Here is an 11,637-nt window from a genome sequence, read left to right as displayed (position 1 = left end):
TTTTCTACTTTCTGTGCAGCAATGTATGCGCCAGACTAATCATGTACTCGTGAATGGCGTGCGTTTGAACCTGCGTCCATCATTTGCTATCCAGGTTGAGCGCATCCTTATCCCTCTCAGTCCTCTGCATCCGCTAATCATATGCCCTCGCTTTCTTGAAGTTCTCTTTCGTCAGCCTTCTTGAAGATTGCAAGGGTAGAAGCTCGACATTTAAGCACTACGCGGCTTTCCAGCATCTTCCGTCTGCTCAACGTTGATGCCTCTTTCTTTCTTCTCATCCAACGTGGGTTCAGCGCCAACTGCAATGATGACCTTGGTGCTGGCCCTGCCGACACGATACCAAGGCATGTTGAACAGCTCCTCCATATGCTCCATCGACAAGCCCTTCGTCTCAGGGTAGGCGAAGTACGCATAGACCGTCATGCACAGCGTAACGCAAGTGAAGAGACAAAAGGGTCCCCACGAGTGCATAGCGAGGACCATGTTCGGCTGTGCTCGTGACAAGGCAAAGTTGACTAGGTACTGCCAGGCAATACAGATAGCCATACAAGTGGAGCGGATCTTGGTTGGAAAGGCTTCCGCGTTGATGATGTATGGCGCGACAGCCCATGAGAAGCTGTACCCGACGGCAAATATGTAGATGAATACTACGGCTACCAGGCCACCGGCTTTGGATATCTCTCCAGACTTGTCAGAGACCGCAAGGAAGACGGTGATGTAGGTGAGGGACACTAGAATGAGAGCTGAGCCGACGAAGAGTCCGGTTCGGCGACCAAGTCTGTCGATGATAAAGAGGCAGTATAGAAGAACCGAGAAGAATTTGACCATGCCGTAGATGCCTGCAAAGAGGTAGTTAAAGGAGTTCTAGGTGATGCCGATAGACTCTAAGATCTGCGTCGGGTGTTAGCATTTCTGCATAGCATAGTACCATGTGTTCGAATAGGATATTGACTTACGGAGGTCATGTAGTACGTCAACGTGTTGCCGCCAGAAAACTGAAACCCGATCTGCATCATCATGACCAGAGCAAGGCGCTTCCGAACATTCGAGGACGCCATCTCCTTGAGGAAACCCTTGAAGCCAGGGGAAAGAGCCAGCTCGTGCTCGAGTCCAGCACGGATTTCGTACAGCTCCTGACGAAGATACTTGTGGTCCCTAGGAAGAGACCTCAGGTTCTCAAGTGCTGCCTCAGCGGCCTCCGACTTGCCCTTGCTCAGCAGCCATCTTGGCGACTCGGGCACGAAGAAAAGCCCGACGATGAGAATGATACCAGGCAAGGCTTGGACGCCCATGGGAACTTGCCATTGTGCGTTCGAGCCACCGAGGTTCAGCAGCGCGCCGTAGTTGATCCAGTACGCGAGGCCGACAGAAAGCATCGTGTTGGCGTTGTATGATGCGGTCAACCCGCCTCGAATAGCGCTAGGCGCGATCTCGGCCATGTAGTTCGTGCCGACGACGCTTGCTGCTCCGGATCCTGCCCCTGACAGGAACCGGCCGACGAGGAGCTCAGCTCTGCCTCCAGCACCACCCGGGTTGGCGCTCATCAAGATAGCCGATACGGAGTAGACGAAGGCGGAGAGGCCAAGAGACCATTTCCTGCCCAGCTTGTCGTTGATGGGGGCGATGATGAGAGACCCGACGCAGGAGCCGAGGATCAGCATGGAGGTGATCCAAGCTTTCCAGTCAGCGAGGGACTCTTCCGACATGCCGCTCAGCTCGAAATGCTTCTTGAAGGGCGAGAAGGCGAGGACGCCCGATATGTTGGCCGTGTTGAAGCCTATTGATGACAGCAACGGTTAGTACGCCAATGCTTGGCATGCGGTTGGTTAAAGCTTGTCTACGCACCATGGGCTGAGCCGGAGAAGGACAGGATGATTGCATAGCAGAGAATCTTCCACGAAATCGCCTCTTTCGGGGTTTGCTCGTATATCTTCTTGTCGATGATGGCCATTGCAAATGGTTTTGCTAGAGTCCACTGAAGAGTTGAAACTTCTCCAGACTTCTGAGAAAAATGGAAAGGGTCGAGCTCAGATTTGAACCATGGCATGGGAGGCGGGAAGACTGGGTTCCCCCTCTAGGTCGTGCCATGGGGACTCCGCAAATTCCTAAGTGGAGATCGAGCCACTTGAACCTCTGAGGCATCCCAAAACTGGATCTAGAGCCGCCTGATCCGGGTTCAAGATGGTGTTGCTCGTGGTGGCCTGGAATTACACATGCATGGCCTGTTGATAGAGCACCAAGCACGATGGGTTGTCCTCCATCTTCTATCCCACAAAAGCGCCGATGAAACTCAAAAAATCATCAAAAGAACTTCTCACTCAGGGTTCGTGTTGTCAACAGGTTGTGTAAGTTGAGACTGACTGGGGAAGTTTTGCGGGAATGATCCGTCGCTGGCGGTGACCGTGCTTACACCCCATGGGCAACGCATTTCCAGTACGGGGTAGACCCGCGGTCGTTCACTTCTCAAACAATAAGCTTCGCGGGATTGGGTGGACTTGTCCGGGTCTCCTTCTGTATTCGGATCATTCCAGGTGCTGGCGTTGGTTCCGGTGGCCGGAGTAGTCCGTTCGGCCGGATGGCTCCGTCTACACGCCCCAGATTGTGAATGTCGACTGAGGCTCAAGGCTCACGGACCGATTAGGATCTGACGATTAAAAATGTAATGCCATGAAGTATAGGAATCATGAAAATGACCTCAACGTGCTCTGGGGATATGACGGGCACAAGCATCGGTCCGTTCTCCGTGCCATCTTGCTTTCCACTGATCTCAATGATTGTGGGGCCAATCCGGCTTGAATGCCGTAGCAGATGTCATATAAAAGGTTTTGTGCCCTGCATCTTCAACGAATCTTTCCCTTTATTGATTTGTTTTCAATCATTCACTCTGTTGGAGGTCAAGGGCAGGTAGGGTTGATGCGGGTCACAATGCTCCCCGTAGAATAGGGGTATGAAGCTTAGCAAGACAAGCATCAGCAAAGCGACGCTTTCTCTTCGAAGGCATCGCGTAGAAGCTGATCATGGTTTCCGAGAATTTCCAAAAGCTGTTGCATCGCCTGTGGCTGGAAACGGCCCGCCTCCTCTGCACACAAAGCATTGTGTTGAGGCTGGACCGATGGAAACAGCTTGACAAGGGTATCAACAGCTTCGCAGATTGAGTCGATGAGGCTGTTGAAGTCGGTCTTGCGGTATAGCGCCCATCGCGTTTGACGGCCCGTCTCCTGAAGTTTTCTGCGTCGCTTGATGACAATTGTACGCATGCCATCGATAAGTCCTTTCAAAGGCTTGTCGGATTTCTCAAGTTCCTGAGTTGCATCTAGGACCTCCAAATCCTGTTTCTTGTCCTCGTCATCCAGGTTCAATCCCCTGAATTGCTCGGACTTTCTCCTGGCAGTCTCAAAAGCATCCTGAATTGTCTGAAGCCATATTTTAGCCTTCAAGAGTTCGCTCTCTTTCCAGGAACCCTGTTGAAATCTGGATGCTGCATCGGCATTCTCGTCCAGAACGCCCATAGCCTCCCCCCATCGCGTGAACTCCATTTCCGCAGCTTGAAGTTTGGCAACGCAAAAGGCGAAATCCTGATGGAAGGCTCTTCCAAACTGGACATACTGAAAACAATCCAGTGATGACTTGAAAAAGCCGGGAATGGCCAGCACGAAAGCAGGAGAAGCCATAGTGAAAACGACAGATTTCGAAGCAATTGCGATCCTATTCAGAAACGAAGTGTGAAGGAGGAGTTTTTAATCAATACCGAAAAGGCGAGCTCTGTGTCATTTCAAGACCCAAAGTCTTCTCAAGTTCTGCCGCCGCTCTTTGACCTGTACACACCCGCTGTTGCGCCAAGGCGATCGGCCTTGGGCATCAGTCAATGTGCAGAAAACGCCCCAACAACTGCCTCAACGGAAATGAGACATTCATGCAGACACTGCCTTAAACTCCAGTCAGCTTCAAATTTCTACTTTTGCTTGCCCGACAGATACTAGCGCTCATGCGCAATGCAAGCAGGCTGGGATGGATGATCTCCTCCCCCAATGAATTGAGTCTTTCCTCTAGCCCTTGGGTTGCGCCCAAGGTTGACTAGACCTTGATCTTCGGTCAATAATGCAGCAAATGTTGAAACGACTTGCGGTCGAAGCCTTCTAAAATGACCGACTTTCGGGGTCAGAGGGGAAGAAGGGGCGTGCCTAGTCCACATAAACGAGTGGCAGCCCCGGGTTACTGAGAATCCATGCCAATACATACACCTGCCCTTCTTGAGCCGTACATCAAGCTGTCCTTGGCTCCCCATCACATCTTCGGCGGCAGTGCGACGCCAAAATCTTGAATGATTGCATCGGCGTCGAGATCAGGGCGAAGCGACATGTCAGTAAGTTTGTAAAGCCAGACTTATCGGCGTGACCAAATAGTGACTTTCCTAGAACCACCAGTACACAAATATTGCTGTGACAGGCAGCTCAAACACTCATTTCGGCGAAAAGCACATTAACAACTACTATGCTGGCGAGCTTGACAGTATGTGACCGCTCTAATCCAATCCCCATGACGTTTGTTCAGATACTGATGGGAAATAGACGCTCGATATCTCAAGGTGGCAAGAGGCGCCGTCTTCGATGACCGGGAAAACGAAAAGGGCCCTTTGTGCCACCCGCATACCAGGAAAAGGCTGCGTGCCAAGATCGCACAATGGGTAGATGATCCCAAGGGAAAATGCATTTTCTGGCTGCGGGGTGCAGCAGGCACAGGGAAGTCTACAATCTCGCGAACGGTTGCGAAAAGCTTCTCCGACAAAGGGAAGCTAGCTGCCAGCTTCTTTTTCAACCGCATCATAGACGACTGCAGGAAAGCCGATCTATTTGTTACGACGATTGCCAATCAGCTTGTCCACAACGTTCATGGATGCCAAGACATTCAAGGACTTGGTGATCTCATCCGGAACGTTGTCCACAAGAATCCAGATCTACTTAGCAAGACTCTGGAGACGCAGTTCGCAGAACTTATCTTGGGGCCTTTAAAACAGCTCAAACCAGTTGGTACTTCGAGAATCACGATGTTTCTGGCAATTGACGCCTTGGACGAATGCGACAATGAAAACTACACTGGCGCTGGTCCTTATTTAGAGCGCACCAGGATGATCGTCGGCCTCCTGGGTGAGCTTGGAAGTGTTACAGGCATCAGAGTACGTGTCTTCATTACCAGCAGGCCAGAATTACCAATCCACTTGGGATTCAAACATGATGTCCCAGAAAGGTTCCACCAGGATGTCGCACTGCACGAAATTTCCCCTTCGGAAATTCAGCAGGACATCAGGGCCTACCTGGAGCATGAGCTTCAGAGGATACAATCACTCTACGATATATCTCCGCCATGGCCGGACACCAATACGACAACAATGTTGGTGCATAGATGCAGCCCCTTGTTTATCTATGCCGCAACTATCTGTAGATTCATGGATAATCGCAGACTCCATCCCAAAACACAATTGAAGAAAATCCTCGATTTGCGCAACAGACCCACGAATACAATGGAAATGACATACGGAACCGTTCTGGACCAACTAGTTTCTGGACTCGATGAGAGCGCCTACCAAGACATCCTTATTAAATTTCGCAGGATTGTCGGCGGCATCATTCTTCTGGCAGATCCGCTGCCTGTCATATCCCTTTCTCGGCTTCTTGATGAGGACGAGGATGAAGTCTTTCTTCATCTCAAAAACCTCCATTCTGTGTTGAGCGTCCCCGACGACCCCGAATCAAATCAGCCCATCAGAGTATTTCATCTGTCCTTTCCCGAGTACCTCCTGGACAGAAGTGGAGAGAGGAGCCACTTCTTTATTGAAGAGCAGCAAAAGCACACCGATCTTTTGGACTGTTGTCTACGAATCATGACAAACAGAAACCAATATTGCTTGAAGAATGACATCTGCCACCTGGGGGATCCCGGTGTCCTCAGAAAGGAGGTAGCATCTGAGAAGATCCGAGAAAACATCCCGCAACACCTGCGGTACGCCTGCATATACTGGGTGCACCATTTTGAAAAGGCCCATTGCCTCACGAACGAGACTAAGGTCTACGACTTCTTGACCAAATTTTTCGTCCATTGGCTCGAAGCAATGAGCTGGTTGGGTCGCATTGAACAGTCCATTACCGATGTTCACAAGTTACAGGCTCTCTTCCACTCTCCAGGGTCTAAAAATCAAGTTGCGTTGTTTCTTGAAGACGCAAGAAGATTCGTGACGGAACATAAGTACACTATCGACCGAGCCCCCTGCCAAGTTTACGTCTCAGCTTTGCTCTTCTCACCAACCGATTCCATAGTAAAGCAAACCTTTCAGTCCGAAATACCGAATTGGGTTCTCAGAGCGCCCGACACAGCCACAACTTGGGACGTAGCCCAAAGATCGCTGCATAAGTACGGGCCGCATGTGAGAGACATGTGCTACTCGCATGACGGTGTCTATCTTGCCATCGCAACAGATAAAGAAGTCAACGTATGGAATATCGATTCCAACAGCCTTTGTGCGGCCAAAGATGACTTCACGAGCGAAGTCTCATGTGTCGTTTTCAGATCCGCGAATGATGTTGCTGTGGGCCTGGTCACAGGCTCGGTTGTGTTTTGGGACTGGACACATGGCCAGCAATTCATCGAAACCTTGTCAGAATTTTGTGTTGCGTACATGTCTTCATCTGAAAATGGTGGCTTGGTGTGTGGTTTCTGTGATGGAAGAGTGTATCTTTGGAAGCAGGATACCGGCATCTTGCATCGATGGAGAACCTGCTGGCGCTCACTGAAAGACAATTGGGGGGTGCACCCTAGAGGTGCGACTCTACCTGTGACCGGGATTTCTTACTCTGTCGATGGGAAGTTCGTGGCAATCATACGAGACCGGTGTCCCAGCCATGTCGACGTGTATGAAGCCAACTCAGGTTCCCACATGCACGAAATATGTTCTTCGAAGGGAAGCTCATTCGGCAGCCTTGCTATACTCCCCGGCAACCTGTTGTTGGCAATTTCTGGACCAAACAAAGAATGGGGATGGGCCGAGTACGAAATAGAGTGCGCTGACAAGATACAGCTCTGGGACTTAAGTACAGACATGGCCGCGCCTGTGAAAGAGGTGTCTCTAATCTCACGTTCTTATTTGAGGCCGGCTTCGAATCAATGCAGGACACTATGTCTTCAACGTGGCTTGGAAGCTTTGGAGATCTGGACGGATGAACAGACGCAAAAATCTGATTTGTTTGATCAATCTTGCCTTTCTCCGGATGGAAGATACATTGCGGCATCCAAGTCTGGCCATGTCGTCATTATCGACACGCTTCACCTCCTCCCACACAATGAAGATACAGAACGCTTCCGCCTTTCTCAGCTTCTCGATGAATACCACCTTTGGTCAAAAGCGGCATGTTCACCTGACGGCTCTCGACTGGCAACGATATCTTCACACGGCAGGGTCATTGTCTGGAACTTTACCAATGGACAGGTAGTGCCTAGTCGCCTTGATCCACTCACGCCTTTACTGGAAAAGAAACACCATGACCTAGCTCTCGGCTGGTCCATAGACGGAAACTCGTTAGTTGTGGCGATGCCGGGAGAGCTCATTGTTCATTCTTTCTTACCAGGATATAAGCCGACCAAGATTACATATTCACTGGAGCTTACGACTGATGGGAATATTGACGCGCTCCAAAGCGAAAAATATTTGTGCTGTTCTTCACGGGGGAAATATCTGGCGATGATTAATCACGTTTTCAAAGGGCAATGCGAAATTCTTGTGTGGAAATGGAAGGGTCGCTATCTTCAACATTTCTGGACTAAAAGAATAGTCACACGATCTACCATGGCCACTTGCCTGCCACACTGTCTGACCTTTTCGCCGGATGAAACGTGGCTAGCTTGCTTTACCACGGCACAGTACGACTGGGACTACAGTTTGATGCTCATAAATGTGGAATCAGACAGCATCAAGTGGATAATCAAAATCGACAATTACCGGCGTCCCGCAGTAATTGCGTTTGATCCTACCGGAAGTCGTATCGTGGTCGGCGCTCGTGTCGCTTATCAAGACCGAATAGACGATGGGATGAACGACGAGACGGATGACGAGACGGATGACGAGACGGACGACGAAACGGACGACGAGACGGACGACGAGACGGATGACGAGATGGACGTTGAAGTGGACGCTGAAGTGGATGACGAAGTGGACGATGAGACTGACGAGGAGACTGACGAGGAGACTGACGAGGAGACTGACGACGGTATGGATGACGAGTTGAGCGATGCACTGGACAGTGAAGATGATGAAATCGACGACGGTCCCGCAAGAGTCAGTTATGCATTTGTACTCAGCATACATGAAGGGGGCCGTCTCTTACATTCAGAGCCAATTAACGAGTGGGGTACCGAACATGCGAAGTCCCTTTCGGTTGGGTTTATCGGTGCTGCTCCAGTCGTCGTCGAACCTCAATATTGGCTACGTCTGAAACGTATGGCAGAGCAAGATGGCACACCTGCGCCGGCAAACAGCATTTCATGCCATGTGTACGTCCGCAAATTTGGCGAAGATTATTGGATAATGAAAGGTGGCCGGAGAAAGGTTCTCTTGCCAGACGACTGCAAAACTTGGGATCCCGTCGACAATTGGGACAACCTGTCGCATCGTGTTTTCGGCTACAACAGGACCAGAAATAAGCCGTGGCTACTCGAGTTGGACTGCCGTAACTGTATATTTCCGGGCAACGTTCTGGGGATGAAAATCGATGACCAAGGCTAGAACTGGGCTATGATCTATTTAGTAATTAGATAGCAACCTGCATCGGTTCATTGGGCTTCGCCGCCACCCATCAGTAGCATCTGTTCATCAACCCGGAAAGTGGTGGTCAACTGCTTCGTTCGACCATGTGTCATAAGCGGAGCCACCCGGCTGACCGAAAGGGCCAAGAAATGGACCCTGATTGTATGCCGGACAATATTTCCGCTGAAGAACTTCTCCTGATTCCTTGGCTGAAGAAATGCCCTGGCTCCATCAGCTCGGACTGCGCTATGGGACGAAATGGAGCTTGGACTTGCCTAATCAGGCATCTCGGCGCCGAAACCCACGAACTTTCTTCAGCATCACCCCACGAAACCTCGGGAAAGGCCATGATGAAAAGGCGAGGTATTATGTATTTAAGTAATTGGAGTTCGTCTGACCATGCTCCGTTTTGTATCATGATATTGCCGTTCTCTTATTCAAAGATCAATAGTCCAATCCATCTTTCATCGGCTTTCAACGCTTGCCACCACCATGACCGACATCAACTACTATCAGCGCCTCACAGAGGTGTACACCTTAGACAACAAACCACTACTCCTAGCTTCCGCCGTCAGTTATGTCGTCGGTTACCTCCAGTACATGTACGTCATCCGCCTCACACTTCGTGAAGGCAAGGGTCCGATGCCCTTCTGGATGCACTCTTTCTACCTCGCCCACGACTCCACATGGACCTACATTCTCGGCAAAGCGGCCATTAAGTACAACGAGCATTGGTTTCTCAGAGGAACATCGACGGCACTCTTCGTGTGGACGACGCTGGAGATGTGGACTATCCACAGGGCCGTTACCAAGGAACGCGAAGCCAATTTCGCTTCGGTGCTCGGGAGTAATCCGAGCGTCTTCTCGGCGGCGGTCTACGCGCTGGCACTCCAGCTTGGCATGTACACGGTCGTGCTGCTGGGAATCGCGTTTATGGGCGAGGGCTGCGTGATGCAGTGGTTCTGCTTCACCAATGTTCTCATTGTCTTGGGGCCGACCCACCAGTACCTCAGAAACGGATCGAGGCATGGGCTTTCGCTTGGGTTCTGTTTGGTCAATATTGTTGGAACCATTTGGACGTTTGCACCGTTCAGCTTCTTCGTCTTGACGATTCCTGAGTTATTCGACAATACGCTGTATTACGTTGTGGGATGCATTCTTACGATCTACTCGATTGGGTGCTATTTCGTGGTTGCGCAGTATCCGGCCAAGACGGCGGCCATGAGCAAGCCTGGAAAGGGAGCTCCGATTTGGTAAACAAACGGCAGAAGTATGGTCTTGTTGGAAGAATCAAAAGTTCAGTCTCGACTCAATTTAAATAATTTAAAGTAAATATGACAAAGGGTCATTGATATCCCGACGTGATGAGGGTGAATGTGTTGCTGAGCAAGTGAAAATGAATTCCAACTGATGATTCAAGGGCTCCGGATAGCTTTAGTGGGGCACATGCCTTATATAAGCCAGCCCGGGCCCATGCATGACGCAGGGCGTCCCGCCGAGGGGTCCAGCCGTGGCTGCTCCGACCGCCTCTCACTGCACCCCGCACTAAGCTCAGCTAAGCTCTCCCACGCGGCGCACAACCACCACTGCAACCACAACCCGACCTCTTTGGACGACCTCGGCCGATCTACTTACGCGGACGCGTTCCAACCCTCGACCCTTCTTCCGCACATCGCGCCTCTCGAGGCCGCCGAGCCCTTCCCTTCCAATGCCACCCATACCGCGAACCACGCCCCTCCCCCGCGTCATCACCTACTACCAGACACACCACACCCCCGATGGCAAGCCGATTTCCATCCTCCCGCTCATCACGCAGCCCGACATCAGCGTAACCCACGTGATCCTCGCCGCGATACACATCAACGACGACCCGCACGCCCTCACCCTCAACGACCACCGACCCGACGACCCGCGCTTCCTGACGCTATGGGCAGAGCTGCGTGTGCTGCAGGCGAGCGGGGTGAAGGTGCTGGGCATGCTTGGAGGCGCTGCTCGCGGCTCGTATGAGAGGCTCGACGGCGATGACGAGGCCAAGTTTGAGAAGTACTACATCCCGCTGCGCGACATGGTGCGGAAACACGCTCTCGACGGCATCGATTTGGATGTGGAGGAGGAGATGAGCTTGGGCGGTGTGATACGCTTGATCGACCGGATACGGCAAGACTTTGGGAAGGACTTTATCATCACCATGGCACCCGTGGCTATGGCGTTGCTCGACCCGTTCAAGAACCTGAGCGGCTTCGACTACGAGGCGCTGGAGGTTATGCGCGGGAAGGAGATCGCGTGGTACAATGCCCAGTTCTACTGCGGATGGGGCGACTGCAGTAACCCCGTCATGTACGAGATGCTGCTGGCGAAGGGCTGGGCGCCGGAGAAGATCGTCATCGGCCTGGTGACAAATCCGGAGAACGGCGGCGGCTGGGTGCCGTGGGAGATGCTGGGGTCCGTACTCCTTCTGCTCCGAGGCCGTTATGAGCGGTTCGGAGGTGTTATGGGCTGGGAGTACTTCAACAGCTTGCCCGGCGGAAGGGAGAAGCCATGGGAGTGGGCCCAGTGGATGACGACGATACTGCGATCAGAGAAGGCTTCCTCATGGCCGGCGCATGGAGTTTTGCCGGTGGAAACAAGTGAGATTGCCAAGATGGTCAAGAAGGAGCTCGTCGATGAGGTCGACCCCGATGGACCCAACAGCAAGGATGCGCCGCTGCCAGCGAGCTTTGACTACTATTCAGACACCAACCTCGACGATGATTGAGCGGATCGAAGACAGGCATGGTAAGAAATCAATCTCGGATCCTTGGGCAGGGCGAAAAGTTTGGAGTACGATGCACTCGCAGGGAAAGGCA

The 11,637-nt window shown here is 51.7% G+C and overlaps 5 protein-coding genes across 5 annotated transcripts; 3 read left to right on the top strand and 2 right to left on the bottom strand.

Moving 5' to 3' along the window:
- Window positions 1–210: 210 nt before the first annotated feature.
- qutD-10 (putative quinate permease) lies at window positions 211–1,951 on the bottom strand (the record flags this gene model as incomplete). The annotated part of the gene is made up of 3 exons (XM_066151064.1): window positions 211–864; window positions 957–1,777; window positions 1,846–1,951. The coding sequence occupies 3 exons, from the start codon at window positions 1,949–1,951 to the stop codon at window positions 211–213; spliced, it is 1,581 nt and encodes a 526-aa protein (XP_066009566.1).
- A 1,018-nt stretch (window positions 1,952–2,969) lies between these two features.
- Window positions 2,970–3,671, bottom strand: het-s-2 (Heterokaryon incompatibility protein s; the record flags this gene model as incomplete). The annotated part of the gene is made up of 1 exon (XM_032031964.1): window positions 2,970–3,671. The coding sequence occupies one exon, from the start codon at window positions 3,669–3,671 to the stop codon at window positions 2,970–2,972; it is 702 nt and encodes a 233-aa protein (XP_031888860.1).
- A 4,163-nt stretch (window positions 3,672–7,834) lies between these two features.
- Window positions 7,835–8,770, top strand: stu1 (the record flags this gene model as incomplete). The annotated part of the gene is made up of 1 exon (XM_032031962.1): window positions 7,835–8,770. One exon carries the CDS (start codon window positions 7,835–7,837, stop codon window positions 8,768–8,770), a length of 936 nt encoding a protein of 311 aa, XP_031888862.1.
- A 513-nt stretch (window positions 8,771–9,283) lies between these two features.
- On the top strand, window positions 9,284–10,048 carry CGGC5_v003031 (uncharacterized protein; the record flags this gene model as incomplete). Its single annotated transcript, XM_032031961.1, has 1 exon — window positions 9,284–10,048. The coding sequence occupies one exon, from the start codon at window positions 9,284–9,286 to the stop codon at window positions 10,046–10,048; it is 765 nt and encodes a 254-aa protein (XP_031888861.1).
- A 451-nt stretch (window positions 10,049–10,499) lies between these two features.
- CGGC5_v003030 (uncharacterized protein) lies at window positions 10,500–11,546 on the top strand (the record flags this gene model as incomplete). Its single annotated transcript, XM_032031960.1, has 1 exon — window positions 10,500–11,546. One exon carries the CDS (start codon window positions 10,500–10,502, stop codon window positions 11,544–11,546), a length of 1,047 nt encoding a protein of 348 aa, XP_031888864.1.
- Between the last annotated feature and the right edge of the window lie 91 nt (window positions 11,547–11,637).

Source organism: Colletotrichum fructicola, assembly GCF_000319635.2.
Source record: "Colletotrichum fructicola Nara gc5 chromosome Unknown KSG_Nara_v1_contig02, whole genome shotgun sequence".
Lineage (NCBI taxonomy): Eukaryota > Fungi > Ascomycota > Sordariomycetes > Glomerellales > Glomerellaceae > Colletotrichum > Colletotrichum fructicola.
Note: the sequence above shows the minus strand (reverse complement) of the source record. Positions and strands in the feature narration are given on the sequence as shown.